Genomic DNA, 27,698 nt, shown 5'->3' on the forward strand with positions numbered 1-27,698 from the left:
AGTCTCTCTGATTTATATTATTATTTTATATTAATATCACAATTTAAATATAAAATAGTACAGATATCTATTTTACAATTTGTGCTAATGAAGATAATGTTTTCTAACATATAACTTAGTATATTTTGTGAGAAGTATACAAACTTCACATTTTCCTCTCCCAAAATTACAAATTTGTAGTAGTACAAATATAGGTAGTACTTCCCAATTTCTATAAATATGTGTTTAAACAGATGGGTATTTATTTTAGCCTAGCATAAATACATCACAGACTCAGAAAATTTGTGTAAATAAATTAACCTATAATATGCAGAAACTATATATATATATAAATAATTTGATATAATAAATCTAACTTATTATATTAATATGATTGAAATAAACATGATTTATATATGGCCAGAGGGCATACCAATCATTTCTCCTGCAGCTCCTTCATCTCCAAATCCATCTCCATTGTCATAGAACACAGATCCTTCTCCATGGAAGCTTTCAGAACTATGTTCAATTGAAGGGCCACTGGAGTTTGGTAATATGTTGTCATCAAAAAAGGTATGTCTTCTAAGAATTTCAGGTTCCTCTCCTGTATACATGTATATAATAATGCTAAGTTAACCACAGAAGCACATGCTTTTAGAGTTAGATGAAACTGAGATATTATCTAGTGTAATTCACTCTCATTTTATCAATGAGGAAAGGCTGAAGTCAGTCAATCAACAGACTTGTCTTCTACCTTAATGATTTCCTAATATAACAGAAAAAAATCTAAAATACTAAGTAGTTTATAGTTATATAGTTTATCATTTAATCATCTCCTTGAAGTTCAAAATACTATGGAATAGACTGATTTCCTCTACCTTAGATAGATCAAGTTTTGCTTGATCATGTATTGTTTCATATCATTTCAAGAATGATTGTCTGAACAATTCAGCCATAATAAAAGTTTGGAAAATAAGGAATATATATGCTTTCTTAGAAAAATAGAAAGGTAGGTAAGATATTAAAAAATGTGCTTTCAACATCCATTCCATTAATATTTTATCGACAGTGATAGGAATTGAAGATAGACCACTAAAAAAAACAAGTCTAGGGCTGGAGAGATATATAATATATATTTAAATATTTTATTTTTATTTATTTATTTGACAGAGAAAAGAGGGGGAGAGGGAGAGAATGGGTGCACCATGGCCTCTAGCCACTGCAAATGAACTCCAGACATGTGCATCCCTTATGCATCTGGCTAACATGGGTCCTGGGAAATTGAACCTGGGTCCTTTGGCTTTGCAGGCAAATGCCTTAACTGCTAAGCCACCCCTCCAGCCCATAAATAAAATAAATATATATATATATACACACACATACATACTTTTTTGGTTTTTCGAGGTAGGGTCTCACTCTAGCTCAGGCTGACCTGGAATTCACTATGGAGTCTCAGGGTGGCCTTGAACTCACGGCAATCCTTCTACCTCTGCCTCCCAAGTCCTGCGATTAAAGGCATCTGCCACCATGCCCGGCCAAATAAAATATTTTTTAAAGACTGCTAAAAACATAACACTGGGGCTAGAGAGATGGCTCAGCAGATAAGGCACTTGCTTGTGCTGCCTAATGACCTGGGTTTGATTCCCCAGTATCCACATAAAGTCAGATGCACAAAGTGGTGCATGCATCTGGAATTCATTTCCAGTGGCTAGAGGTTCTGGCAAATCACGGTCTCTCTCTCTCTCTCTTGCAAATAAATAAATATTAAAAAATAAACCTCTACAACACTGATGGGCATGGTGGTGTACACCTTTAATCCCAGCACTCAGGAGGCCAAGGTAGGAGGATCAATATGAGTTTAAGGCCAGCCTGAGACTACAAAGTGAATTCCAGGTCAGCCTGGGTTATAGAGCAAGATACTATCTTGAGCCCCTCCTTCCCAGACCCCCCCGACAAAAAGCCCACAACATTTGCAGCAAAGTTTGTAGAGTCTCTTAGGTATCAGACCACACATATGTCTTTGTCAACTCCAGACCTTTTTAGCTAATATGAGACCCACTCTGTTCTTAAGTATGGTCCATGTGGAGGTACTGGCCCATAATAAAATAAACATAGCAATTAGAAGTAAAGATTTTAAAAGTTTTATGACAAATTATCAGGGTATTTTTATATGTTTACTCTGCTGACAAAAACTCAATGCTTGAAGTTTTATTCTTTCCAGTAGTTCATTTTCAATTCTAGTAATTCACCCACTATATACATAGAATACTTATTGAAAATTGACAAAAATTGTAAGGCCAGTCTTTCACTACTTATTGAGAAACACAACTGTAGCTATCAAGAGATATAGAGAATGAAGATGAGAGATTGTGGCTGAAGATGTAGCTCAAGCATTACTTCCTTGATCCCCTCCCTACTCCAAACAGGTTTGGGCTATTTCTTCCTATGGTCACTGCTTTGTGCACTGTAAAAAACCCAAAGACATGGGTCTAGTGATATGGCTCAGCTGTTAATGGTGCTTGCTTGCAAAGTCTGAAACCCGAGTTTAAATCCCCAGTGCCCACATAAAGACAGATGGACAATGTCGTACATGTGTCTGAGTTCATCTGCAATAACAAGGGCCCTGGTTTCATTTGCAGTGGCAAGGGTGTGGCATGCCCAAACTCTCTGCCTTCCATTCTCTCTCTCTTGCAAATAAATAAACAAAAATGTATTTTTGAGAGAGAAAGAATGAGAATGGGTGTGCCAGGGCCTCTAGCCACTGCAAATGAACTCCAGATGCATGTGTCACCTTGTGCATCTGGCTTATGTGGGTCCTGGGGAATTAAACCTGGGTCCTTTGGCTTTTTAGGTGCCTTAAGCCATCACTCCTGCTCCACAAAAAATTATTTAAGAAAAGAAGAAATTCAGGGACCAGAGAGATGGCTCAGCAGTTAAGGTGCTTGTCTACAAAGCCTAATGATCCGGGTTTGATTCCTCAGTACCCACATAAAGCCAGATGCACAAAGTGGCATATGTATCTGAAGTCTGTCTGTAGTAGCTAGAGGCCCTGGTGCATGCTCCCCCTCTCCCTCTCTCTGCTTGCAAATAAATAAATCAAAATATTTTTTAAAAAATTCAAATATAAACATGAAATAGATTCTACCCTCATGCAACTTGTAGACATTATAGAAGCCATATAAGTCTGACACAAAACAAAGTGGTAGATGCCAGAAATAAGAACAAGTATTACATAGTTGAATTGTACTATATCATGTCAATTGTATTTTAACATTTCAAAAGTCAGTGTGTTTTGCTGGGTATGGTGATGCACGCCTTTAATCCCAGCACTTGGGAGGCAGAGTTAGGAGGATCACCATGAGTTCAAGGCCACCTTGAGATTACATAGTGAATTCCAGGTCAGCCTGAGCTAGAGTGAGACCCTACCTCAAAAAGAAAAAAAACCAAAAAAAAAAAAAAAAAACCAAAAACAGTCAGTTTGTTTCATAATCAGTCTGTATATTCAGTGTGGTAGTTTTCCTCCCTCTCATCCACAGCTGTTTTGAAATCCATTTCTTAAAACTGATATTCATCATACAGTGGAGAAAATATATTTAAGGGAATTTTATGTAGCCTGTATGTAAAACTTCACACACATATATATGTTACCTATAGTAACTGTTAGTTTGCATGTCTCTCCCAGCCTAAAGCTTCTTGATTGCAGGATCTGCTTTCCTGTTTTGGGGGACAACAGGGTCTTACTATACAGTTCCAGCTGAGATTATATGTTTATGCTACTCTGCCAGACCCCAGAACCTGCTTCCTTAAACTTTGGCACTGCTATTGTCTATGACAGTAAGAATTCACAACATAGTTGTGTAATACAAAAGAAGTACACCCTAAGAGAGTCTTAACATTGACATGTTTACTAGAAAAAGGCAAAGAAATTTTTATTGGGCACATAAAACTATCCATTCTATAAACATCACTACAATCACTGTTTTAGCACAAAAATGCAAATGTAATTGATTATGGCTAGTGATTTTAATTTATCAAATATTCTCACCAGAGCTCTCAGCTTGAAAAAGATCATTGCCAAAATCTTCTCTCAGTGTAATTTCTTCAGGTTTGCTTTGGTTGTAAGTGAAGTATTCTGAGGCATCAATCACACTACAGAGAAATAAGTATGAGGAACACATATGAACAGAACACAGTGATTTTATATCATACTGAAAAAACTAACAAAAGATTTATTATAACAATTCTTTACAAACTTGAATGTTTAATATACACATATCTAAAAATATTTTCCAGCTTCACAAACCTGGTTGTTCTCAGTCCTTCTCTTACTTGTGCTAATCCATGGCATCTGGTATTGATGTTTATTCCTGCTATGTGTCCTTCCAAGTGTGTGTGCTGTAATCTAATCACCAATGTGATGGTTTTAGGAGATGAGGCTTTAGGAGGTGACTAGGTTATAAAGGGTGGGCCTTCAGGAATAGTTCAGGAATAGGTTAGTGTTGTTGAGTCCCCAGAGTGCTGTTTTGATTTTTTTTTTTTTAACCTCGTGAGGGTATAGCTGCCATCTGTGACCTAGGAAGCAGTGTCAGTAGACACTGAATTTACTGGCATTTTGACTTTGGTCTTCCCAGCCTTTAAGGGGAAGTATCACAAAATGCATTAAGCTGGACAATTTATAAACAATAGAAATTCATTGCACACAGTTCTGGAGGTTGGGAAGTGTAAAATCAAGGCATCCGTAGATTCAGTGTTTAGTGAAGTATTCCCCATACGCAGTATCTTCATGCTGTATTCTCAGGTAATGGAAGTACAAAGAACTTTCCTTGGCCTCTTTTCATAAGGGCACTAATGTCATTAATGTGGACTGTACTTTCATAACCTAATCACACACAAAGGCCCCTGCCATTTAACACTATCACCATGGGGACTGGGTTTTAGCAGGTGATTTTAGAGGAATTCAAGAATTCAGATTCAAACCGTATGTTGTCTAAAATATAATTTACTTCCTTCATTCTCCTTTTCCTAAACCTATCATTCCCTAGTTATCCTGGTTTCAGTAAGTGGTAACTCCATTTTCATGCCCCCAGTCATATAGTCTTTCTTCTTTCTCTTAGAGCCACATCCAGTTCTACAGATTCCATTGACCCCGCCTTCCATACATATTCATAATTTGACTGTTGCCATGTTGGTAAAATGGAGTCTGAGAACTAATCACACTTGGGCTTACAATAATCTTCTCACTGACTCTCTGCTTCTTTTCTTTCCCCTTTATAATAAGGTAGCCAGAGGGAGGCTGTTGAAGTTAAATCAGATCTAGTCGCCCCCTCTACTCTCTAATCAAAACAGATTGTGCTTCCTCTTTGAGAAAAATGAAAGTTCTACTATAGCCTACAGTGCCCTGCACACTTGCATCTCCTGCCATTTTTCTGGTCTCATCTATCCCCCACTCAGCACTTCATTCCACTTGACCTCACTTGCCCCCTTGCTGTTCCTGAAAGTGTCCTATATGTGGTGTCTTAGAACATTTCATCTCCCCTTGCCCTAGCTGGAACATTCTTCCCCACATTAATGGAGGCTTGCTCTTTTAGTTCCTTTAGGTTTTTTTAAAAAAATAATTAATTAAACAGGGAAAGGAGAAGGAGAGAGAGAATAGGCATGCTAGGGCCTCCAGCCACTGCAAACAAACTCCAGACACGTGTGCCCCCTTGTACATCTGGCTAACGTGGGTCCTGGGAATTTATTTATTTGAGGGGGGAGAGAAAGAGGCATATATATAGCGAGAGAGAGAGAGAGAGAGCGAGAGAGCGGGTGAGTGAGCGCATTCACGTGCTTGCGTGAATGGGCATGTCAGGGCTTCTAGCCATTGTAAACACACTCCAGATGCATATGCCACCTAGTGCATCTGGCTTACATGGATGAATACTGGGGAACTGAACCTGGGTCCTTAGGCTTCGTAGGCCAACACCTTAATTGCTCTCCAGCCCTCCTTCAGGTTTTTATTCTTACTTTATCAGAAAATCCTTTCCTAATGATGCTAATTTATATCAGTTTTTAGTTTTCTTCCTTTTTGATCACATGATCATCTCCCAGCATACTGCATATATATACATATTAAAATATTTTATTTATATTTATTTATTTGAGAGAGAGAAAAAGACAGAAAGAGAGAATGGGCATGCCAGGGCCTCCAGCCACTTCAAACGAACTCCAGTTGCACGTGTTACCTAGTGCATCTGGCTAATGTGGGTCCTGGGGAATCGAACCTGGCTCCTTGGGCTTTGCAGGCAAGTGCCTTAACCACTAAGCCATCTCTCTAGCCCCTGCATATATCCTTTATTGTTGGTCTCCTCCAACTAAAATGTAAGACCCATGAGGCCAGGAGCTATGATTCATTAACTGCTATCTCTCCAATGCCTGGCATGGGAAAGGTATTAATGAATATTTAATGAATGAATATACTGTCAATATTACAAACTGCATTCAATAATATGATAAATTATTGTTATTGTACTTTGGAATTTTATACCAAATTTAAGTCTTTGTCAACTCAAAGTGCATTTGTTCATTGATACCTATATTATATTTTCCTTCATAAAAATTTGAATAACCAAGCAATAAAATATCAAGAAAATCAGGTAAAAGCAAATAATATAATTTACTTTATATTATAGTTGTCAAAATCATGAAATTCTTCTGGCAATGTGATAGCATTGTAAGCTGCTTCAAAATTCTCTTTTGGGAGGTCAACCAGTCCTAAAATGAACGAAAACCCACTTTCAATAAGCAACAATGCTAGGTAGAATAAGAAACTTTAATTAAATCCCTATTGCTTCTCATAGAACTATTGATTAACCTCTTTAACTGGCTTCCTGTATCCACTCCTGCCTCTCTTTAGTCTATTCTCTATAAAGCAGCCAGAGTAACATCATTTTCAAAAGCAAACATGTCAGATAATTTCCACACTTGAAATGGTTTTGTGATTTCCTCAGTACATTTATATAAAATCCAAATTTCTCACTGGAACCTCTCTAGTCCTGTGAACCAATCAAGCATCATCTAAGAAAACTCTCTTTCTCATTTATTACGCCCCACAAGCATATTAGCCTTTTTGTTCCCTAAAGCCAAGCCGTTTTGTATTTCAAGACTTTGTTGTTATGGTTCCACCTGCCTCTTAGGCCATTCCCCCCAGGACCTCTTACATAGCTAGATGCTTCTCTTTTTAGGTCTGAGCTTAAAATTTATCCTTTCAGAAAGGCTTTTCCCAACTATCTTAACTAAAGTGAACTTCTGGATCTGGGGAAATTGGTCAGTGGTTAAAGCACTTGCCTGCAAAACCTAACAACCAAATTTGATACCTCGGTACCCATTTACTTCCAGATGTACAATGGTGGTACATGCATCTGGAGTTTGCAGCACACCCATTCTCTGTCTCTCTCTGCTTGCAAATAAATAAAGTGAACTTCTGTTTTTCTCTGTTGTAGTGCTTTGTTAATAGTTCTTTGTAGTAAAATCACAATCTATAAATATTATAAGTTAAAAATATTTTCATTAGCTGATTTCCTCACAAAAACTACAAGGGACCTTGTTTGTATTATTGGTGCTTGTATTCCAGAGTCTAATGCCATGTTTGGTACAAAGTATGTGATGATGTGGAAAATGATGAATGTCTTGAAAGTGGAAAATGTTCTATGGAAATTAAATTTTTTAAAAATATTTTTATTTATTTATTGGAGAGAAAGAGAGAGTACTGGAGCACCCGGGCCTCTTGCTATTGCAAATGAACTTCAGATACATGTGCCACTTTGTTCATCTGCTCACACATGGTAATGGGGAATTGGACCTGAACTGGCAGGTTTTGCAAGCCTGTTCAAGCAAGTGCCTTTAACTGCTGAACCATCTCCCCAGCCAGAAATTAAAATTTTAATGTGCCATATTTACAACACATGTAAATATGTAGCACTGTGGAATGCCCAATAACTTTGATAATATTTCAAAACAAGCATGCAACTTAAGAGTCTTGAGAATTCTAAAAGCAGTGAAAATTATTGTTATTTTGTGAGTCACATTATTTCAAATTTCTCTCATAAAGGCAAAACCTGATATACCAAACAAAATGACTCATTAAAACAGAATATCAAAATTTCTTCTCCAAGTGTGATGACTTCAAGGTAAGGATATTTCTTATATAAATATACAAAATATTACCAGTTTTGGAAAGCGCAGCATAGAAAAGGGGGAAGGGAAAGCATAAAATTTAAGCACAGACACTTAAGATTCAGTCAAAATGAAGATTTCATTTGCTATACACTCATGGAACCACAGCATGCTGCCAATTAAAAGAGAAACCCAACACAAAAATGTCAAAAGGAGCCAAGAAGAATGACACAAATTAACACTGTATATATACCTGGGCGAAATGTCATCTTCATCTTAAGAAATGCTTCAGTGCAATCTGCCAGAAGATATTTCACCTTCCTATTATAGATTCGAACAACTCCCAAAAGAAGGTGTCCTGAAGTTCGAAGTGCAATTTTCACCTTTCAACAATTTTGAAGTATACAAATAATAAAAATTGGGCACATCAACCTTGTTCTTTGAAAAGTATAGAAATCATTTTTAAAAAGCAAATGTTATTTTAAAATAAATCACTTAGTTTTTCCTCACCTTATAAAATGATTAACTTTTCCTGTTTATTTAACAAACATGCTCTAATGTGGCATTTAAGTATAAAGCATGCTATAATTAATATTATGGATGAATATAAACTCTACAGTCTGCCAAAATGGGTTCAAACCTTGGCTCAGTTCCCAAGGCAGAGTCACTTAACCTTCTTAAAGTCACTAAGCTTTCAGTTTCATAAAAATAATTTAAACAACTTATTGACTAATTCAGCTATAATTTATCATGTAATTATTTTGTGTCCGACAGGGTCCAAAGAGCTTTCCACATGTCAATTTAATTAATTTCCACAATAACATTTATTTACAGAAGCAAAATCCAGGCTCAAATATGTTAAGTGATGTGTTCAAAGTTGTATTAAGTGATGGAGCAAAGAGTCAAATATAAATTTGATTGACTCAAAGTTCAACTAGCTACCATACCTCACTGAGGCTACAAGAGCTGACTTCAGGGGATTATTGTAAAAAACAAATAAATTATCAAACATAATATCTAGCCCAATGCACAGCACACTGAAGCTTTTAGTTATAATAGAAAATACTTGAAAAAAATACTTACCCTATGAAAACATTAAGATATTTAATGGAAATGCTAATAGCTGTTTTATAATAATAAATAGCATCTTCTTACTTATTATTTTTCACATTTTTATAAGTCTTCCTTTACCTTCCCCAATCATTCATTTATCATTTTCTTTTTTTAAAAATTTTTTATTTACTTATTTGAGAGCGACAGACACAGAGAGAAAGACAGATAGAGGAAGACAGAGAGAATGGGCGCACCAGGGCTACCAGCCTCTGCAAACGAACTCCAGACGTGCGCCCCCTTGTGCATCTGGCTAACATGGGACCTGGGGAACCAAGCCTCGAACCGGGGTCCTTAGGCTTCACAGGCAAGCGCTTAACCGCTAAGCCATCTCTCCAGCCCTCATTTTCTTTTTTTAAACTTCATTTTTATTTATTTATTCGAGAGAGAGACAGACAGAGAGAAAGAGGCAGAGAGAGGGAGAGAGAGAATGGGCACACCAGGGCCTCCAGCTACTGCAAATGAACTCCAGATGCATATGCCCCCTTGTGCAACTGGCTTACATGGGTCCTGGGGAATTGAACAGAGGTCCTTTGGCTTTGAAAGCAAACACCTTAACTGCTAAGCCACCTCTCCAGCCCCTCATTTATCATTTGCTGAGGAATACTTATTAGATACCTACTATGTATATAGTATTTTGTTAGGAAATGAAAAAGATTTTAAAATATGCATAAACCATGGCCTTTATCCTTTAGGCACCAATATATTTACAATATCAACAAAACCTGTAAATGTTTATGTTCAGACAATAAATGCTATGGAATTAAAAAAGATCATTTGAGAAGTAAAATTATCTTGGAAATATAATTTCATGATATAAATGCATTTTAATTCCTTTCCCCTCCAGAATTCATGGTTAATGCAAACTATGATTTTAATCAGTAACATACCTTTGGTGAAATAATGTTTTGAATAGTCATCTCTATATTACATTCAAATACATGGGCCTTTGTGAGTTTCTTCTCCCAGTGAGCTGCAAGCCATATTTTGGCCAAGGGTCCTCGTTTACTCATAAGCACATGGGTGTAGAACATATTGCCTATATTCCTTAGTTATAGTTAAGGAACTAGTGAGAAGACAAAAAAGATATCTTAAATTTGATAACAAAAACCTTTCGGGCTGGAGAGATGACTCAGTGGGTAAGGCGCTTGCCTACAAAGCCTACTGACCTGAGTTTGATTCCCCAGTACCCACCCACATAAAGCCAGATGCCCAAAGTGACACATGCATGTGGAATTCTGTTGAGGTGGCTGAAGGCCCTGACATGTCTCCTCTCCTACCTCTCTGCTTGCAAATAAATATATTAAAAAATTTTTTTTTTGTTTATTTATTTGAGAGAGACAGAGAGGGACAGAAAGAGGCAGAGAGAGAGAGGGAGAGAGAATGGGCACGCCAGGGCCTTCAGCCACTGCAAACGAACTCCAGATGCATGTGCTCCCTTGTGCATCTGGCTAACGTGGGTCCTGGGGAGTCGAGCTTCAAACCGGGGTCCTTAGGCTTCACAGGCAAGTGCTTAACCGCTAAGCCATCTCTCCAGCCCAATATAAATATTTTTTAAAAAGAATTTTAAAAACTATTCACTGCTATTGCACAGCAAGCACAACCACTTCACTAATTCAATAAAAGAAAACTCAGGTTATTTCTTAACACAATGTATTATTCAATTAAAGTTATTTTCTTGTAAAAAAAAAAAAGAAAACCTTATTTAAAATATGATTATAAATGACTAAGATCTTGTAAGTTGTGAACCACTACTGGTTGTGGTTCTAATCAATGATATCTCTTCTTAGACTTTATTTTCTCCCACAAATAATTTGAGTTCTCTACATGAGACATGAATGTAAAAGGGGTAATAGTGGGAGGGAAATGTTTAAGTAGAGATGGGGTAGGGGAATGAGGGAGAGAAGGGGTAGTGGGAAGATGAATCAAAACTATAGATATCTGAATAAGCTATGTGGAAACTTGGTACTTGGTAGGCCAAATAAAATATAGTTAAATTAAAAAAAAATTATCTCAAGAGAACATGAGAGAAAGAAACAGGTAGAGAGAGAGAGAGAGAGGAAAAAAAATGCATGTGCCAGGGTCTTCAGCCACTGCAAACGAACTCCAGAAGCATGTGCCATCTTGTGCATCTGGCTTATATGGGTCCTGGGGAATGGAACCTGGGTCCTTTGGCTTTGTAGGCAAGCATCTTAACCACTAAGCATCTCCCCAGCCCTATAGTATAGATTTAAAAAAGTTTTTGAGCAAAGGTTCTCTAGATAGGTGGATAAAGCCGCTACCAGAAGCCATAGGTAATTAATTGTAAATTCCTGTGCCAGGGATGAGATATCTCCCAATGATGACTTGTTGGCCAGGAAGGTTTCAGAAGTCTCTAAAACAATATAGGCTACTACCATTGCTCTTGGTTGCCCACCAAAACTAGATAGTAAGTCTCTATTGCCAAAGACACCATGTTTTAGTTGCAGGACACAGCCAAACTAAGATGGAACTGAGCTGGAGGCTTTCTCCTTGCCAGGCACCTTTCTTCATGTCTGAGATACTATGAATGTGCTGGGGGAGAAAAGCCATCAACAGTCTTACCCAGATGTGGACCCTGTGAATTCTACAACTGACTTGCCGGGCAAGATATGCCTACTGATGAAACATTGGCATGAAGACTATGGGAGTACCAACTGCTTTCAGATTGGATTTGAGGCTTGCTGTGCAGAAGGGATTTCATGCCTGGTACTATAAACCTGGTCAAAAGGCTAATGGCTAGGGATATAGGTCCTAGGGGGGAATCTAGTACTGTGTGCAATAGACATCATACCAAATTGCCTTCACTGAATTCTAAATATCTATATATTAATCTATTGTTTACATAGGTTAGTGCTGTTTAACGCCTCAATCACAGAGGTTTCTTACTACAATGGGCAGTGGTTAATGCAGAGAGGTATAGCTGGGAAAACTGCAAAGAATAAGTAAGTGACTACTGTGTATTTAGCTTCAAATAGGACACCTAAACTACCCTCACCAAGGCCCAGGGAACCTCACAGAAGAGAGGGCAGAAAGAATATAAGAGCACAAGGTTGGGAAGGAGAGCTAAGAAACCTATCTTCTGTATATGACACGGCCATTACACTCATGAGTTCATAGTAGCTATGGTTTCCAGTAAAACAGTAAGCCTGTCAACACTTCACCATAGATGGGGGAAGGATATATGAGAACCCACACCTCCCAGAGTAGCTAATGACCGATAATGGTAGCTTCAAGAACTAGAAGTCAGGTTCATCAGTGATATAGTCACTGGTAAATAACCTTCCACCCAAGATCATGCAAGCAATTCTAATTTAACTCAATAAGTTAAAAAAAAAAAGACTGGGGCTGGAGAGATGGCTTAGCGGTTAAGCGCTTGCCTGTGAAGCCTGAGGACCCTCGTTCAAAGCTCGGTTCCCCAGGTCCCACGTTAACCAGATGCACAAGGGGACACACGCGTCTGGAGTTCGTTTGCAGAGGCTGGAGGCCCTGGCGCACCCATTCTCTCTCTCTCCCTCTATCTGTCTTTCTCTCTGTGTCTGTCGCTCTCAAATAAATAAATAAATAAAATTTAAAAAAATTTTAAAAAAAGACTGAAAGATGAGAATTAATAGGGAAGAAGGGTGTTCATGGAAGAGGGAGGGGGATGAGAGGGTAACTGAGGGAATAAAATAAAAATACATTATATACACGTATAAAAATGTCAAAATGGAGCCGGGCATGGTGGCGCACGCCTTTAATCCCAGCACTCGGGAGGCAGAGGTAGGAGAATCGCCATGAGTTCAAAGCCATCCTGAGACTACAGAGTTAATTCCAGGTCTCAGCCTGGACCAGAGTGAGACCCTACCTCGAAAAACCAAAAAAAAAAAAAAAAAAAGTCAAAATGGAAAAAATGAATAAAAACTGAACAAAAGAATTTTGAGTTCTCCTCTTACTAATATGGTAAAATAAAGGAAAAAATGCTGAAAACACTGGAGACTGAAAGAGAAAATGATAGAATAAGAAAAGTTATTAAAATCTAAGGAAATGATAATCACTTTTTCTAAGAACTTAAGAATTTGATAAATACTAGATCACTGATTTATATCCACTTGTTAAATTGCATTATTCTTTTCAAGATGCTCAATAATATATTATTAATAGTATTTATTATTGTCATTATTTGGGCCAGGGTCGTACTTATAGCCCAGGCTGGTCTTCCTGCCTCAGTCTCTAAGTTTAATTATAATTAAATATATTAATGTTGAAGTTAAAGCAATAGAATGCTGTTGTCGATGGCACTGTAAAGCTCTATTAACAAAACCAAACATGAGATGCTCCAGCATTCTGCTCTGCTCTTTGAGAAGAATCAAATTATTGCTTACATATAAGTCACCTTAAACCTCCACTATGGACGTTTTTCTAAGTCTTCGTAAAAGAGAACACTGAGCCCAAATGAACATGGACACGAAATCAGCCACAGAATTAAACACTTGGGTCAACTTTGATCAATGGCCGTTTCATCCGTCAAAATCAAGCTAAAGGTTCCGCAATCTACCAAACCACACTGCCCCAAGAGACCCCTAGAGACTGCTGAGGCTCTACTTCCTTCCTATGCATGTCTCCGTGTATTGGAATGAGTTCCAACTTAGCTTTTCGGATTATTCCCAGACTGAAAAGCTACTTTTTTGTGTTTGATTTTTATTTTTCAAGGTAGGGTCTCACTCTAGCCCAGGCTGACCTGGAATTCACTATGCAGTGTCAGGGTGGTCCTGAACTCACGGTGATCTTACTACCTCTGCCTCCCGAGTACTGGTATTAAAGGCGTGGGCCACCACTCACGGCTGAAAAGTTACCTTTTCAACAGAAAAAAAAAAATCTCTTAGCTCTTTTAAAAAATATTTTTGAGGGCTGGAGAGATGGCTTAGCAGTTAAGCGCTTACCTGTGAAGCCTAAGAACCCCGGCTCGAGGCTTGATTCCCCAGGACCCACGTTAGCCAGATGCACAAGGGGGCGCACGCGTCTGGAGTTGGTTTGCAGTGGCTGGAGGCCCTGGCGCGCCCATTCTTATTCTCTCATTCTCTGTCTGTCTGTCTCTCTCTCTCCCTATTTCTCTGTCACTTTCAAATAAATAAATAAACAAACCTAAAACCAAAAAAATTAAAAAAATATTTTTGAGAAAGAAAGCGAGACAATGGGCACACCAGGACCTCTAGCCACTAAACGAACTCCAGACACATGCACCGTCTTGCGTATTTGCCTATACGTGGGCCCTGGGGGAATCGAACCCGGGTCCTTAGGCTCTTCAGGCAAGTGTCTGAAGCGCAGAGCCATCCCTCCATGCAAGCCACGCCGCTCCTTATGCATTCCTCACCCACTGACTGTCCTGAGCACACATCAGCCTTCTCTCCCCCAGACCCATCTCCGATCGCCCAGAAGCCCTCGAGTTTATTTATTTGTATTTTTAGAATTGAGTTTACTTCATGTAAAGCCAATTCAACGCTCATCCGAGGAGGAAGGATCCGCGACGGGGTTACTTCGTGGACCGTCACCCGGGGGCGGGAGGCCCGTGGCGGGCGAGGCGCGAGGACGGGACGGCCCAGGAGCGCGCGGGGGACAGGAGGACGAGACCCTCCCCACAGCAAGACCGGGGCGAGGAAGAGGCCGTGTGGCCGGGCAGGGCCGCGGCGGAGGACTCCCTCCACAGACGGCTCCTCAGCGAGGGACACGGAGGCAGGGAGGGGGTGGCGGCGTGCCCGCGCCCGAGGGGCCCCGGGGTTCCTCCTCAGGCCGCGAGCTGAGGGGTCCGCGCGGTCCCCATCACCCAAGCCCGCCTCCCGCCCTCCGGCCCGCCCGGGTCCCGCAGGCCGCATCCTACTTTCAGCGGCGGATCTGAGTCTGAGGAAAGGAGCGCGCCCCAGGACCACCGCGGCGGCGGCGGCGAGCGGGGAACACCGGGGCCGGAGAAGGTTCTAAGATGCCGATGGACGTCTGCCTCCAGAGGGCAACCAGGCGCGCAGGGGGCGGGGCGGCCGGAGGAACGGCTGAGGCAGGTGGTGGGCGCGGCCGGGGGCGCGGCTGGAGGGGGCGGGGCCAGGGAATCAGGAGTGGCTGCGGGGAGAAGCCGGGATGGGGGCGGGGCCTTGCGAGGGGCGGGGCTATGGAATCAGAGGAGAGGCTGGGGAGAAGCCGGGATGGGGGCGGGGCCTTGTGGGGGGCGGGGCTAGAGAATCAGAGGAGAGGCTGGGGAGAAGAGGGGATGGGGCGGGGCCTTGTGAGGGGCGGGGCTATGGAATCAGGAGAGGCTGGGGAGAAGACGGGATGGGGCGGGGCCTTGTGAGGGGCGGGGCTATGGAATCAGAGGAGGGGCTGGCGGAGAAGACGGGACAGGGAGAGGCGGGGATGGGGTCGGGGTCTGGGGAATCAGGCTAGGCTCGGGAGAAGCCGGTATGTGGGCGGGGCCTGCAGAGGGGCGGGTGTGGGGGAATCAGAGGAGAGGCTGCGGTGTGAAGATGGGACGTGGGGAGAGGCGGGGCTGAGGGCGGGGCTGGGGGAGGGGACCTGGAGGAATAAAAAGGCTGGAGGGTTGAGGAGCTGAGTTGGGGGCGGGCCTGCCGAGGGGCGGGTTTGGGGAATAAGAGTCGGGGCTGGGGGTTTAGAAGGCAGGCGTGGGGGGTGGTGGGGAGGAAGGGGGATTTGGGGATAAGGCGGGAGTTAGGGTGGGGCTGGGTGCCTGGAGGTGTAAGGGGGCGGGGCGTTCTGGTCGGTAGAGCGCAGCTGCTCTTGGCCGTCTGGGAACATTCCTCTCCATCCTGTACAAAGATGGAACTCGGACTGCCATTAGGTTCTCCGCCACTCTCGTGGTTTCACTGTGAAAGAAGACCCTTCCGCCCGGTCGCGGAACATATCTGGGAAACGTCCTGGCACGAATGATTTGTTCTCTAGGAGCCTCCGTTTTTCTCATCTGTTTTAGAAATGATGATAAAAGTACCCACCGCACTGGGTTACTTTTAGTCCCAGAACTGGGGAGGCTGAGGTAGGAGGATCGCCACGTGAGTTCGAGGTCTTCCTGGGACTACAAAGCCATCCAGGTCAGCTTGGGCTAGAGTGAGATCTTACTTGGGGTGGGGTGGGGTCGTGCTCGCACCGAGAAGTATTGTAAAAACAAACAAACAAACAAACAAATGAGATGATTCACATAAAAGTCCTGAAGTAAAAAGTGCCTAATAGATGTTGGATATTATTACTGCTATTGTTATTAAAAAGATGGTTCACATTTACATCCCTGCCACCTTGCTTCAGTAAACACTTGTTTACCTGGAATATCGTAGCTTTCAATAGCTAAAAGCCAATTGCTTAACCAACACTAATAAATCTTGAAACAATCATAGATTGCCTCATCTACTCTTGAAACAACCTCACAACGTGGTTTTTAGTTTTCCCACTTGCGTGTTAAGGACATGATCCAGAGCAGAAAAGCAACCCTTTCAAGGTCACATCATTGGGCGGTAGAGACAGGATTCAAACACAAGTTTAGTTCCTATTTTTCCACCTTAGGGCATGATTTACAGGGATCACCCCAGCAAAGATCTTGGATTCTCCATGGATGCTGCCTCAGGAACCACCCGCAGGTGCTTCTGTAAACTTTGCAGAAACTCTATGTATCTGTAATCCTTTGAGATCGATGTCTCTTTCCACTGCAATTGTCTATCACATGATGTTGATGCAATAACGGATGTAGCTGAGGGAAAGTTAAGTGCTCATTTCATTTAGGTTCAGAGAAATCTATTTATATGGTCCACTGTCACTTCCAAAGTTAAGTTATCGCCAATCCATCTCAGCGTTGGAATGGCTTCCAGAAACACAACCATCGCCCACAAAGCTGACTCAGCCACTAAATGAATACGAGTGTTGGGCATTAAATTGTGTTAGTGCCTTGTGTCAGGAGTATGTGCATAAGGATAGGAAATAAGATTCAAAACATACAGAGCCAAACGCTAATCCATGGGAAGTTTTTCTAATCAGACACACTAACCATAAGTAGAAGATTTGGTTCTCACGAAAGTCCAGTTACAGCAGATATCTATTATGCAGTCCCCATATAAACATGCTACATAGTCTTCTTCCTGTCTCATCAGAAATGCACAGACTAAAAAAATCAGTCTTGTATTTGTTGACTGCAGGCATGTAGCAGCACTGTAAGTTTCATGTTGTGTGGTCTCGTATGGGGCGGGTCATGTTGTAGGTGGGGTATCTATCTGTATGGTCTCATTGTATTGAATGGGTCATGTCATATGTGGAGTATCTGCCTCATGTTGCCTGGTGCTTGTAGATGAACTGTCCTGCAGAGCATAACAATGTCCTCCTTCATTAAGAGGAACAAATGTATTTCAAATAATGAACACTGTTGGATCATTTAATAATCTAATTTGATCTAGTGAATCATATATTAATTGAGAAATATTTAATTTTTTAGTATTTTTGATATGAAATACTGATATGGGTGAAGAAAATATAGAACTTACAATATGCCACTACAATGAGAACCTCAAAAAATAAATGTGTTGGGATGGAGAAATTGGCTCAGTGGTTAAGGCCCTTGCCTGCAAAGCCTTACATTGGGGTTCAGTTTCTCATACATACTATAGTATATATATATACTATACTATAGTATACTAGTATAATTCATTTTCCATATGAAGCAAAACCGGGGCAGTTCAGAGCAATGAAACAGGCAACGTTAGCTACTGACTAAGTTTTTACTTCCTTTCCATGTGCAATGAAAGAGGTAACCACTGTGTTCTATATTTGGCGCCACCTAGTGTCTATGTAGAATAATTCTTCAGAGAATCTCCCGGGGTCCCCAAGGCCCACAATAGGACTAGCTTGCTCCTTTGCTGTCTTCGGGGCGAATTGTTGAAAGGGCAGTGGAAGAGGAGGCTTTCTTGTCCTACAGAACTTTTTTTTTTTTTCAGTATAGTATCGTATAATACTATACTATACTAGTATAATATATTACTAATATAATTCATTTTCCATAAACACTCACATAAAGCCAGATGCATGAAATGGTGCATGTATCTGGAATTTGTTTGCAGTGGCAGAAGGCCTGGGTGTGCCAATTCTCTTTCCCGCTCTCCTTTTCTCTCAAATTAAATAAATATGTTATGTGTGCTAATCAACTTTCCATTGGTGTGGCAAAATGCATGAGACACTCAATTTAAAGTAGGAAAGTTTTACTTTTGCTCACAGCTCAGAAATTTCAGTCTATGGTCAGCCTTCATTGGCTTCATTGCTGTGGGGCCTATGGTAAGGCAGAACATCATGGCAGGGAGTACCAGTCACTTCATAGTGGCTGGGAAGAAGAAAGCGAGGAGAGAGTGGGGGAGGGGTAGATGGGGGAGAGAGAGTGAGAGAGATGGGGGGGGGAGAGAGGGAGAAAACATGAATGAGAATATCCAGTGTTCTATTTTCTTCAAGAGCATTCTCCAATTACTAACTTCCTTTCACTAGGCTCCACCCCCTAAAGGTTCCATCCCTTTCCAATAGCAGTGTAGGCTGGCAGCCAACCCTTATCTATGGACCATTGGGGAAACATTAAGATCCACACTACAACATTATGTTTCTAGAGTGTGTGAGTTTATGATACTTGTTAGCTTTTGAAATTTTGTAATTTGCTATTTCTCTCATTCTAAAAAAAAAAAAAAAAATCCCTTCCTAATCTAACTCTGCATTAGTGACTTCACTATCCTAAAGAGTAACTCAATGTTTTTAATCGTTAAGCTCTACAAACTTGAACTCTGCTCCTGCCCAGCCACTTCCGTTTGTTCCCTTGGCTCCAGCCTTTTGAGTGTCATCTCTGCCCATGGCTTAGGAAGTACCTGTCCCCTCACAGTATCAGGAACTTATGTGTAAATGAATGGACGAGTGACTCAGCAGCTGGAATGCTAGAGTTTCAACTGCGTGAAGGCATGAATTTTGTGATTTGCACACAACAGGTACACCCAGGGCCTCTGCATGCACGCCTGTGCTTCACTCCAGCCAGGGTACGAACTGTTTTAAATATTTCGTAATGGATCTGTGCTTCTTCGGTCCCAGACAGTATGTCTTTCTGTTGCTCTCAGGTATTCCCAATTTACAAAACATTTTCCCAACATCCTTTCTCCATCTTGGAGAGGTGTCTTTTTTCATTTTGGAATAAAAGGTAAAGGGGAGGGTCAGAGAATTAGTGACTTGTCCTAGGTCACTCATTCAATGGCAGAGTTTGAAGTTCAAAGTCAGAATCTCAGTGAGATGCGGTGGCTCATGCCTGTAATCCCAGCACTGTGGAGGCAGGTTCCAGGCCAGCCTGGTCTACACAGTGAATTCCAAGACAGCCTGGGCTACAAGAGTGAGAACCCATCTGAAATAAAAAGTTCTCTAGGACAAGAAAGCCTCCTCGTCCACTGCCTTTCCAACAATTCGCTCCGAAGACAGCAAAGGAGCGAGCTAGTCCTATTGTGGGCCTTGGGGACCCCGGGAGATTCTCTGACGAATTACTCTACATAGACACTAGGTGGCGCCAAATATAGAACACAGTGGTTACCTCTTCCATTGCACATGGTAAGGAAGTAAAAACTTAGTCAGTAGCTAACATTGTCTGTTTCATTGCTCTGAACTGCCCCGATTTTGCTTCGTTGGCCATGGTCTTTTGGGTCTCAGTCCCCTCTGCTGAGTGGGAATGCCCACCAGTCAGGTGGAGATAATTTCCAGTTGTGGTCACTTGGCTTCCTTGGAGCACTGGTCCCAGGACCTCTGATGGATACTGTGATAGTTAATCTTGTCAATTTGATGGGATTTAGAATCACAATGGAAACAAGACTCTAGTTTAGTTTAATAGGAGTTGGAAGACACCCTAACTGTGGGCAGTACCATTCCATAGACTGGGATCCTGGACTGAATACAATGGAGAAGGTGAGCTGAGCACAAGCATTCATCTCTCTCTGCTTCCTGATTGCAGATACAATGTCACCAGATGACTGAAGATATGCCATGCCTTCCGGGTCACATTGAACTGTACCTTTAAATTAGAGAGAGAATGGGTGTGCCAGTGCTTTCAGGTGCTGCAAATGAACTTCAGATGCATATTGCATGTGTCACCATGTGCATCTGGCTTATATGGGTCCTGGGGAATCAAACCTGGATCCTTTGGCTTTGTAGGCAAGCGCCTTAACCACTCAACCATCTCTCCAGACCTTAAGTTGCTTTTTTTTCAGGTATTTTATCACAGCAACAAGAAAAGTAACTAGTACAGATATCAAATTCCATGATATGCACATCCCTTATACAAAATGGCATAGTATTTGCATAGCACCGATGCACATTTTTCTGTACTTCTTATAATACCTAATGCAATGTAAATAGCTGACATTCTGTGTTGTTTAGGGATTATTAACAAGGACAGACCCATATTCCCTGTATATTTGCTGTCCTGGGTTTGTGGGTAATAGTGTGGAATCCATGGATGAAAGGCTGTTCATATATGACATGCTTAGCCATGTACATCGGCCAGAGAAGGGTTGGCAAAAGGAGTGAAAGGGAGATGCCCTTTTGTTGATTTCCTTTTGTATTGTTTTTGTATTTTTATTTTTATTTATTTGTGAGAGGAAGATATATAGAGATAATGGGTGTATCAGAGCCTATAGCCACCGCAAACAAAATCCAAATGCATGTGCCACCTTGTGCATCTGGTTTTTCATGGGTACTGAGAAATCGAACCTGGGTCCTTAGGTTTTACAGTCAAGCACATTAACCACCAAGCCATCTCTCCAGCCCTATACCTAGCATTTTTGCACAGATTCTGGGATTGAACTCAGGCCCTCATGCTTGTGAAGCAAGTACTTTACTGACTGAGCTATTTCAGCAGACCTAAAGTTCTTACTTTCAATCAATCTTACTGTGTCCCATATGTATTGATGATGACGGTGGAAGAATGCAGAGTCTTTTGAAGGGGTCTGATTGCTGAAGGAGTGTCCTGTTCTTCAAAGTTGGCTTTATTCCTTCCTGGATTAACAATTTGGTAGCCTACCTAGTACTATGGAGTATAATAAATGCAGGAAAGAGAGGGTCATTGAATTTGCAACATGGTTTTGTAGTTTGGAAATGGCCATGGGCAGAGTGAAGCAGGGTTGTTGGATTACCTGTGTGGAGTCCTGATGGAGCCATGAGGATGACCTGTAGGTTGCACTGGAGACCCAGTGAGATGCCAGGACTATGGGATGGCTACCAAGGAGATCTGCTTGCACTGGATGAAGTTTTCCAGGACTGTGAGTAGCCTAGCTGGAGGGGTGGAATTGGAACTCTAGAGGCTCATTACTGGTTAGAATTATTGGATTTGTAGACTTGTCACTGACTAGAATTGTTGGACTTGGAGTTACAGAGTCTGATGTTTGCTCTGTTTAAATATTGTATTGTTTGAATATTTCTTTGCTATGACCAATGCCGTCTTTTGCATTGTGAATGTTTACTATGTGCCATTTTTTCTTTTCTTTGTTTTTTTGTATTACAGCTCAGGTAAAGGACCTTGGACTATGAGGATGTTTGAACATCAATGGGATTGATAAAAACTATGGGGACTTTCAAAGATGGACTAAATGCATTACATTTTACAACATGTATGGTTATCAGTTTATGGGGGCCAGGGCAGAATGTGGTGGTTTGATTCAGGTAACCTCATAAACTTAGGTGTTTTGAATACTAGGTTCCCAGTAATGGAGATTTGGAAATTAACACCTCCCAGAGGCGGTATATTGTTAGGGGCAGCCTCATGGGTATTATAGCCAGTTTCCCCTTGCCAGTGTTTGGCACACTCTCCTATCGCTGTTGTCTACCTGATGTTGGCAAGGAGGTGATGTCCACTCTCATCCCACGCCATCATTTCCCCCTGTCATCATGGAGCTTCCCCTTGAGTCTGTAAGCCAAAATAAACATTTTTTCCCTCACAATCTGCTCTTGGTCAAGTTGAGTGTTTTCTGCCAGCAATGTGAACCTGACTGCAACAATGATGATAATGATGAAAAAAAAAAAAAAAAAAAAGAAAGAAAGAGAAGTATACATATCCACTGTAGTAGTTTGAATGTGAAATGTTACTCATTGACTTGTGTTTGAATACTTAATTCCCAGTTGGTGGCACCATTTGGGAACTTTGTAGAACTTTTAGGAAGTGGAAATTTGCTGGAGGAGGTGTGTTTCTGGGATAGGCCTTGGGGTGTTACATCCCAGCTTGCCACACTTAGCCACTCTCTCTATTCCTTCCTTGGTGATGTGAAGATGTGAGACCTGGCTATCTGCTACTGCCGTGCTTTCTCTGCCACAATGAAACTTATGAAACTGTGAATTGGAAATAAACTCATATTTTCCATAACTGTTTCTGGTCTGATGTTTTGTACCAAAAATCAGAAATTAATTGCTTTACTTACTGTTGAAGTTACCTGACCAAAAGCAGCTGATGGGAGGAAAGCATTTATTTTAGCTTATAGACTTGAGGTGAAACTCCATAATGGTAGGGAAGATGTGGCATGAACAGAGGCTGTACATCACCTCCTTGCCACAGCAGGTAGCAAACAGCAGCCAGAGAATGAGCCACACACTGGCAAGCTGAAGCTGGCTGTGACATCCAAAGCTTCCCCCCCCCCCACAACACACCTCCTCTAGCAAGGTTCCAATTCCCAAATTGCCACCAGTTGGGTAACTAGTATTAAGAACAAGTGAATTTTGGGGGGACACCTACTTTAAACCACCACACCTACCTTATGCCAACAACTTGTCTAGGTGTTGAAAATTGACCTAACCAATTGGTTTGTTCCTTCTCTTCAGATTCTGTCTTCAGGAGGTAGCAGGAGAGTGGAATTTGTAACCTGTGGAGGCAGTACTGAGAAAATGCAGACAAACTAGAAAGTACAGATCAGACTGGACTAAAGGAGCCCAGCTCCATGCTGCAAAGAAGCATAGGCCACAGGAGGGGGGGTGTGTAAGATTTTCAGCTGACAGATTCAGGTGAGGTCCCAGGAAACAGCTAGTGTCACCTGCCAGGACTGTAAGCAAATCAGTCTTTGAAATGCATGGAGCCACAGCCTGATTACAGCCACTTGAGAGACTCAATGCAAGACCTGCTTGTCAGAGCCCATGAACCCCAGAACTATGGGAAACAGGATTTACAGTAACCATGAGTGGCTCTTAAATGATAAATAAAATGATCACTGCTGTTACTTTTGTTGTTTTTTGTATATGTATATGTGGATGTGTATGTCTTCATGTTTGTATGTATGTGGGCACACTTGTATGTTCAGGTGCACATGCAAGTGTGTGCACGTGTGTGTGAACTTAATGTTGGAGATTTTCCTCAATTGCTTTCCACCTTACTTTTAATTTTTATTTATTTAGTTAGTTATTTTTTACTTTATATTTTGCATTTTTCTTTTTCAATGTAGGGTATTACTCTAGCCCAGGCTGACCTGGAAGTTACTATGTAGTCTCAGGGTGGTCTTGAACTCATGGCAATCCTTCTACCTCTGCCTCCCAATTGCTGGGATTAAAGATGTGCACCACCACGCCCAGCTATTTTGTATTGTTTATGAGAGAGAGAGAGAGAGAATGAGAGAAAGACAGAGGGAGAGAGAACGCACCAGGGCCTCCAGCCACTGCAATAGAACTACAGATGCATTTTCCACCTTGTGCTCATGTATGATCTTGCATGCTTGCATCACCTTGTGCATCTGGCTTACATGGGACCTGGAGAGTAGAACATGAATCCTTAGGCTTCATAGGAAGCAACTTGACTGCTAAGCCATCTCTCCAGCTCTATTTATTTATTTATTTATTTTGGTTTTTCAAAGTAGGGTCTCGCTCTAGCCCAGACTGACCTGGAATTCATTATGGAGTCTCAGGGTGGTCTTGAACTCATGGCAATCCTCCTACCTCTGCTTCCCAAGTGCTAAAATTAAAGGCATGTGCCACCATGCTTGGCTTCCACCTTATTTTTTGAGACAGAGTCTCGACTTGAACCTGGAGCTCACTGACTCTACATTGGCTGGCCAGCAAACCCTGGGGATCCTCTTGTTTCTGCCCCCCAGATCTAGGATTACAGGCACACCACCATGCCTGGTTTTTAAGTGGGTGCCAAAGATCTGAACTCACATCTTTATGCTTGTATGGCAAGTGGTTTACTGAATAAGCCATCTTCTCTGCCCTTGAAACCAGTATTTTAAGTTTGGGGTCATTGGCACATGCTTGGTAAGGTATCATGGTTGGCCCAGGACCAGAGCCCAGTGTGACAATCTCCTACCAGTGAACCTTGAGGCTTGTGCTGCAGGTTTCACTATTGAACTGCACTTGAGTCTTTAATGACTGGTCCTATGGGTTCTTCCTTTGGTCAGCATCCTATGTGTAGATCTTAGAGGGCTGGAGATATCATTGAGGTCAGCTAGTGAGCACCAGGGGGAATGTGTGGATCATGTTCCAAAAGGAACATGCAAGGGTTTATTTTGTTTTGTTTCTGGTAATATAGAAAAACAGGTGTGTACACACCCATGCCTGGTATCCAGGGTGAGAGGAGGAGGGGACACAAATGACCAAAGGAAGGACAAATAATCCTCCAGAGGGGTGGGCTGAAGGGAGCTAGGTCTGACTTTCCAGACTGGTGGAGAAATAAGGATCGGCAGTATTTGGCCCGTAGGACAGCTGTGGGAACCTGGGACAGATAGAGAGGGTACTAGATGTTAACTGCGCCTGGGAGACCAGTGCCGTTTCTGCTCTGTACGGCTGGGCAGATAACTCTCTTGATGAGAGTTGCTAACAAGCTTGTCTACGTGTAATTGGCACAGTTTCACAAATTGGGGTTGAATCCTGCAAGCTGAAATTTATTAGCCTTTTCCAGTGTGACATGATGCAGAGGTACAATCCCATTCAATCTGCACACCATATCTCCCCTTTTAATTATTATTTTGTTTATTTATTTATTTGAGAGAGAGAGAGAAAGAGAGAGAGAGATAGAAAGAAAGAGAATGGGCTTACCAGGGCTTCCAGCCACTGCAACCAAACTCCAGATGCATAGGCCACCTTGTGCATCTGGCTTATATGGGTCCTGGGGAATCGAGCCTGGGTCCTTTGGCTTTGCAGGCAAGTGCCTTAACCACTAAGCCATCTCTCCAGCCCTATTACCTTTTTCATAGATGAGGCAAATGGGGCTCAGAGAGTCTGAGCAACGTACCTAACCTCAAAAAAGCAAGACATGGCAGCATTGAGAAGAAACTAAAACTCAGGCCAATGACTGTATTTGTAATCAGGGTCAAGCATGTCGAAGTCATTTTGTCTTTTCCATTTAATGATGCTGGGAATCAAATCGAGAGCCTCATATGTGCTGGGCACATGCTCAACCACTGAGCTACAGCCCCAGCCAGTTCTAGCTGGGTTAGAACCTTACTATGTAGCCTAGAGCTAGCCTCAAATGAATGGCCATCTCCCTGCTTTGGCCTTTCGAGTGCTGGGATTAAAGCTTGTCCTGCTATACTGGCAATATTTCAGATTGATGATGTTGACAATATCAAGTACTGGCCAGAACCAGAGCACAAGAACTCTTGGACAACGTGCTCAAAGTGTTGTAACCACACGCCCCATCTTGGACACTAACAAGCTTTTGTTGTAGGCTTGAGCATTCACGTTCCTCCAGTTCAACTCCCTGATATGTATTCTGGAGACTCTTGAGCACTGCAAGCACGGCTCCAGCGGCACTGGTAAGTATAGCAAAAACTGGCTGGCAAGGCGGCTCAGAGGCTAAAAGCATGTGCCACGGGAGCTTGACGGTTGGAGTCTGGATGCTCATAACTCACACACAGCTGGATGCAGCAGTGCGTGGGTCTGTAATCCCACCACGCCTACATCAGTGAGAGGTAGAGACAGGAAAATCCCACGGCTCACAGGCCAGCTAGTCTGACACTCTCAGTAATGAACAAGAAGAAACAAGAGAGACCCTGTCCCAAACAATGTGGAAGGCGAGGACCAACACCCCAAGGTTGGTCTCTGATCTTCATGCATGCTCTGTGCCATGTGCACACCCCCCAACACACACACACACACACACACACACACACACACATGCGCACACAGGAATAGCAAAATTTAGGTCTACAGGGAATACATAGGAAACAGAAAACTTAATTATTTTGAACACAAGAATTTAATACAAAGAATTGTTAACTAAGGGTCAGTTAACTGGTTATGGAGAGGTTATAAAAAGCACACTAAGCAATCACAGGAAGCCTTGAGGGAACAAAGATGAGCCCATGAAAACCCAGAGCACTCAGAGGCCGAGCTTGCAGAGCTCATGCAGAGAGCTGAAAAGGATGCTGTGGTCAGGGGTCTGGGGTCCAGTCTGGATGTGCTGACCCAGCTGGTGCTAGCTGCCATGAGGTGACACTCCCAGGAACAGGAAGCCCACAGGCCACTACAGAGGACTCAGGAGTCATTCCCTCCTCTCTCCTGCCTTGGCGTCTTCCCCTGCACTGCGAATTCACAGACTATTGGGAGGGTTAACAGCAAGGTACTGGCAATGCAGAAGCGTGGTTAGCAGGACCCACATAACAATCCCAGGGAAGGACTATGATTGGTTCTGTCAGGTCACATGCCCACCGATTGAACCAATGTTAGGGCAACCATGACTTATAGAACTGTCCAGGCCAGGTGGCATGCCTATCCTTATGTCCACAGTGGCCATCGGGCCTGTTGCTATCAGATGAAAGGGACAGGAAGTATGCTAGGAACATAGAAAAGAGCCACTAACTCACTCCAGGTGTTCTAATTTTTTTTAATTATGGCAATACCAGGTAATGTCTTTGAACATCAAGCTCTTCCTTATTTTGTTTTTAATATTTTTGCTTATTTGCAAACAGAGAGAAATGAGGGGGGATGGACATGCCAGGGCCTCTAGCCACTGTGAATTCCAGATGCATGTGCCAACATGTGCATCTGGCTTATGTGGGTACTGGAGAATTGAACCTGGGTCCTTATGCTTTTTAGGCAAGTGCCTTAATCATTAAGCCATCTCTCTAGCCCCCCCTTCCTTGTTTTTAACAGTTGCCTTCTGAGAAATTCCCAATGAAAGGATGACCAGTATGAATGCTGGCTAAAAGCTGTATAACAGAGTTGTACTTTAATATATATATATATATATATATTTTAAGGTAGGGTCTCACTCTAGCCCCAGGCTGACCTGGAATTCACTATGTAGTCTCAGGGTGGCCTTGAACTCACAGTGATCCTCCTACCTCTGCTTCCCGAGTGCTGGGATTTTAAATATTTATTTTTATGTATTTATTTGGAGAGAAAGAGAAAGAGAGAGAGAGAATGGGCACATGCCAGGGCCTCTAGCCACTGCAAACAAACTCCAGATGCATGTGTATGCCCCTTGGTGCATCTGGCTTTAC

The 27,698-nt window shown here is 42.0% G+C and overlaps 1 protein-coding gene across 4 annotated transcripts in view; it reads right to left on the bottom strand.

Moving 5' to 3' along the window:
• Rad21l1 (RAD21 cohesin complex component like 1) overlaps positions 1–15,262 on the bottom strand; it is a 38,668-nt gene extending 23,406 nt beyond the window's left edge. For all 4 annotated transcript variants that reach the window (XM_045156893.1, XM_045156894.1, XM_045156892.1 and 1 more), the window contains exons 1-6: positions 15,119–15,262; positions 10,134–10,309; positions 8,387–8,516; positions 6,639–6,732; positions 4,025–4,128; positions 413–583 (exon numbers count right to left, since the gene is read on the bottom strand). In XM_045156893.1, coding sequence (XP_045012828.1) covers positions 413–583; positions 4,025–4,128; positions 6,639–6,732; positions 8,387–8,516; positions 10,134–10,277 — 643 coding nt within the window. In that variant the 5' untranslated portion in view covers positions 10,278–10,309; positions 15,119–15,262. The remainder of the gene's footprint in view (positions 1–412; positions 584–4,024; positions 4,129–6,638; positions 6,733–8,386; positions 8,517–10,133; positions 10,310–15,118) is intronic.
• Between the last annotated feature and the right edge of the window lie 12,436 nt (positions 15,263–27,698).

The sequence above is a fragment of the Jaculus jaculus genome, chromosome 8 (assembly GCF_020740685.1).
Source record: "Jaculus jaculus isolate mJacJac1 chromosome 8, mJacJac1.mat.Y.cur, whole genome shotgun sequence".
Lineage (NCBI taxonomy): Eukaryota > Metazoa > Chordata > Mammalia > Rodentia > Dipodidae > Jaculus > Jaculus jaculus.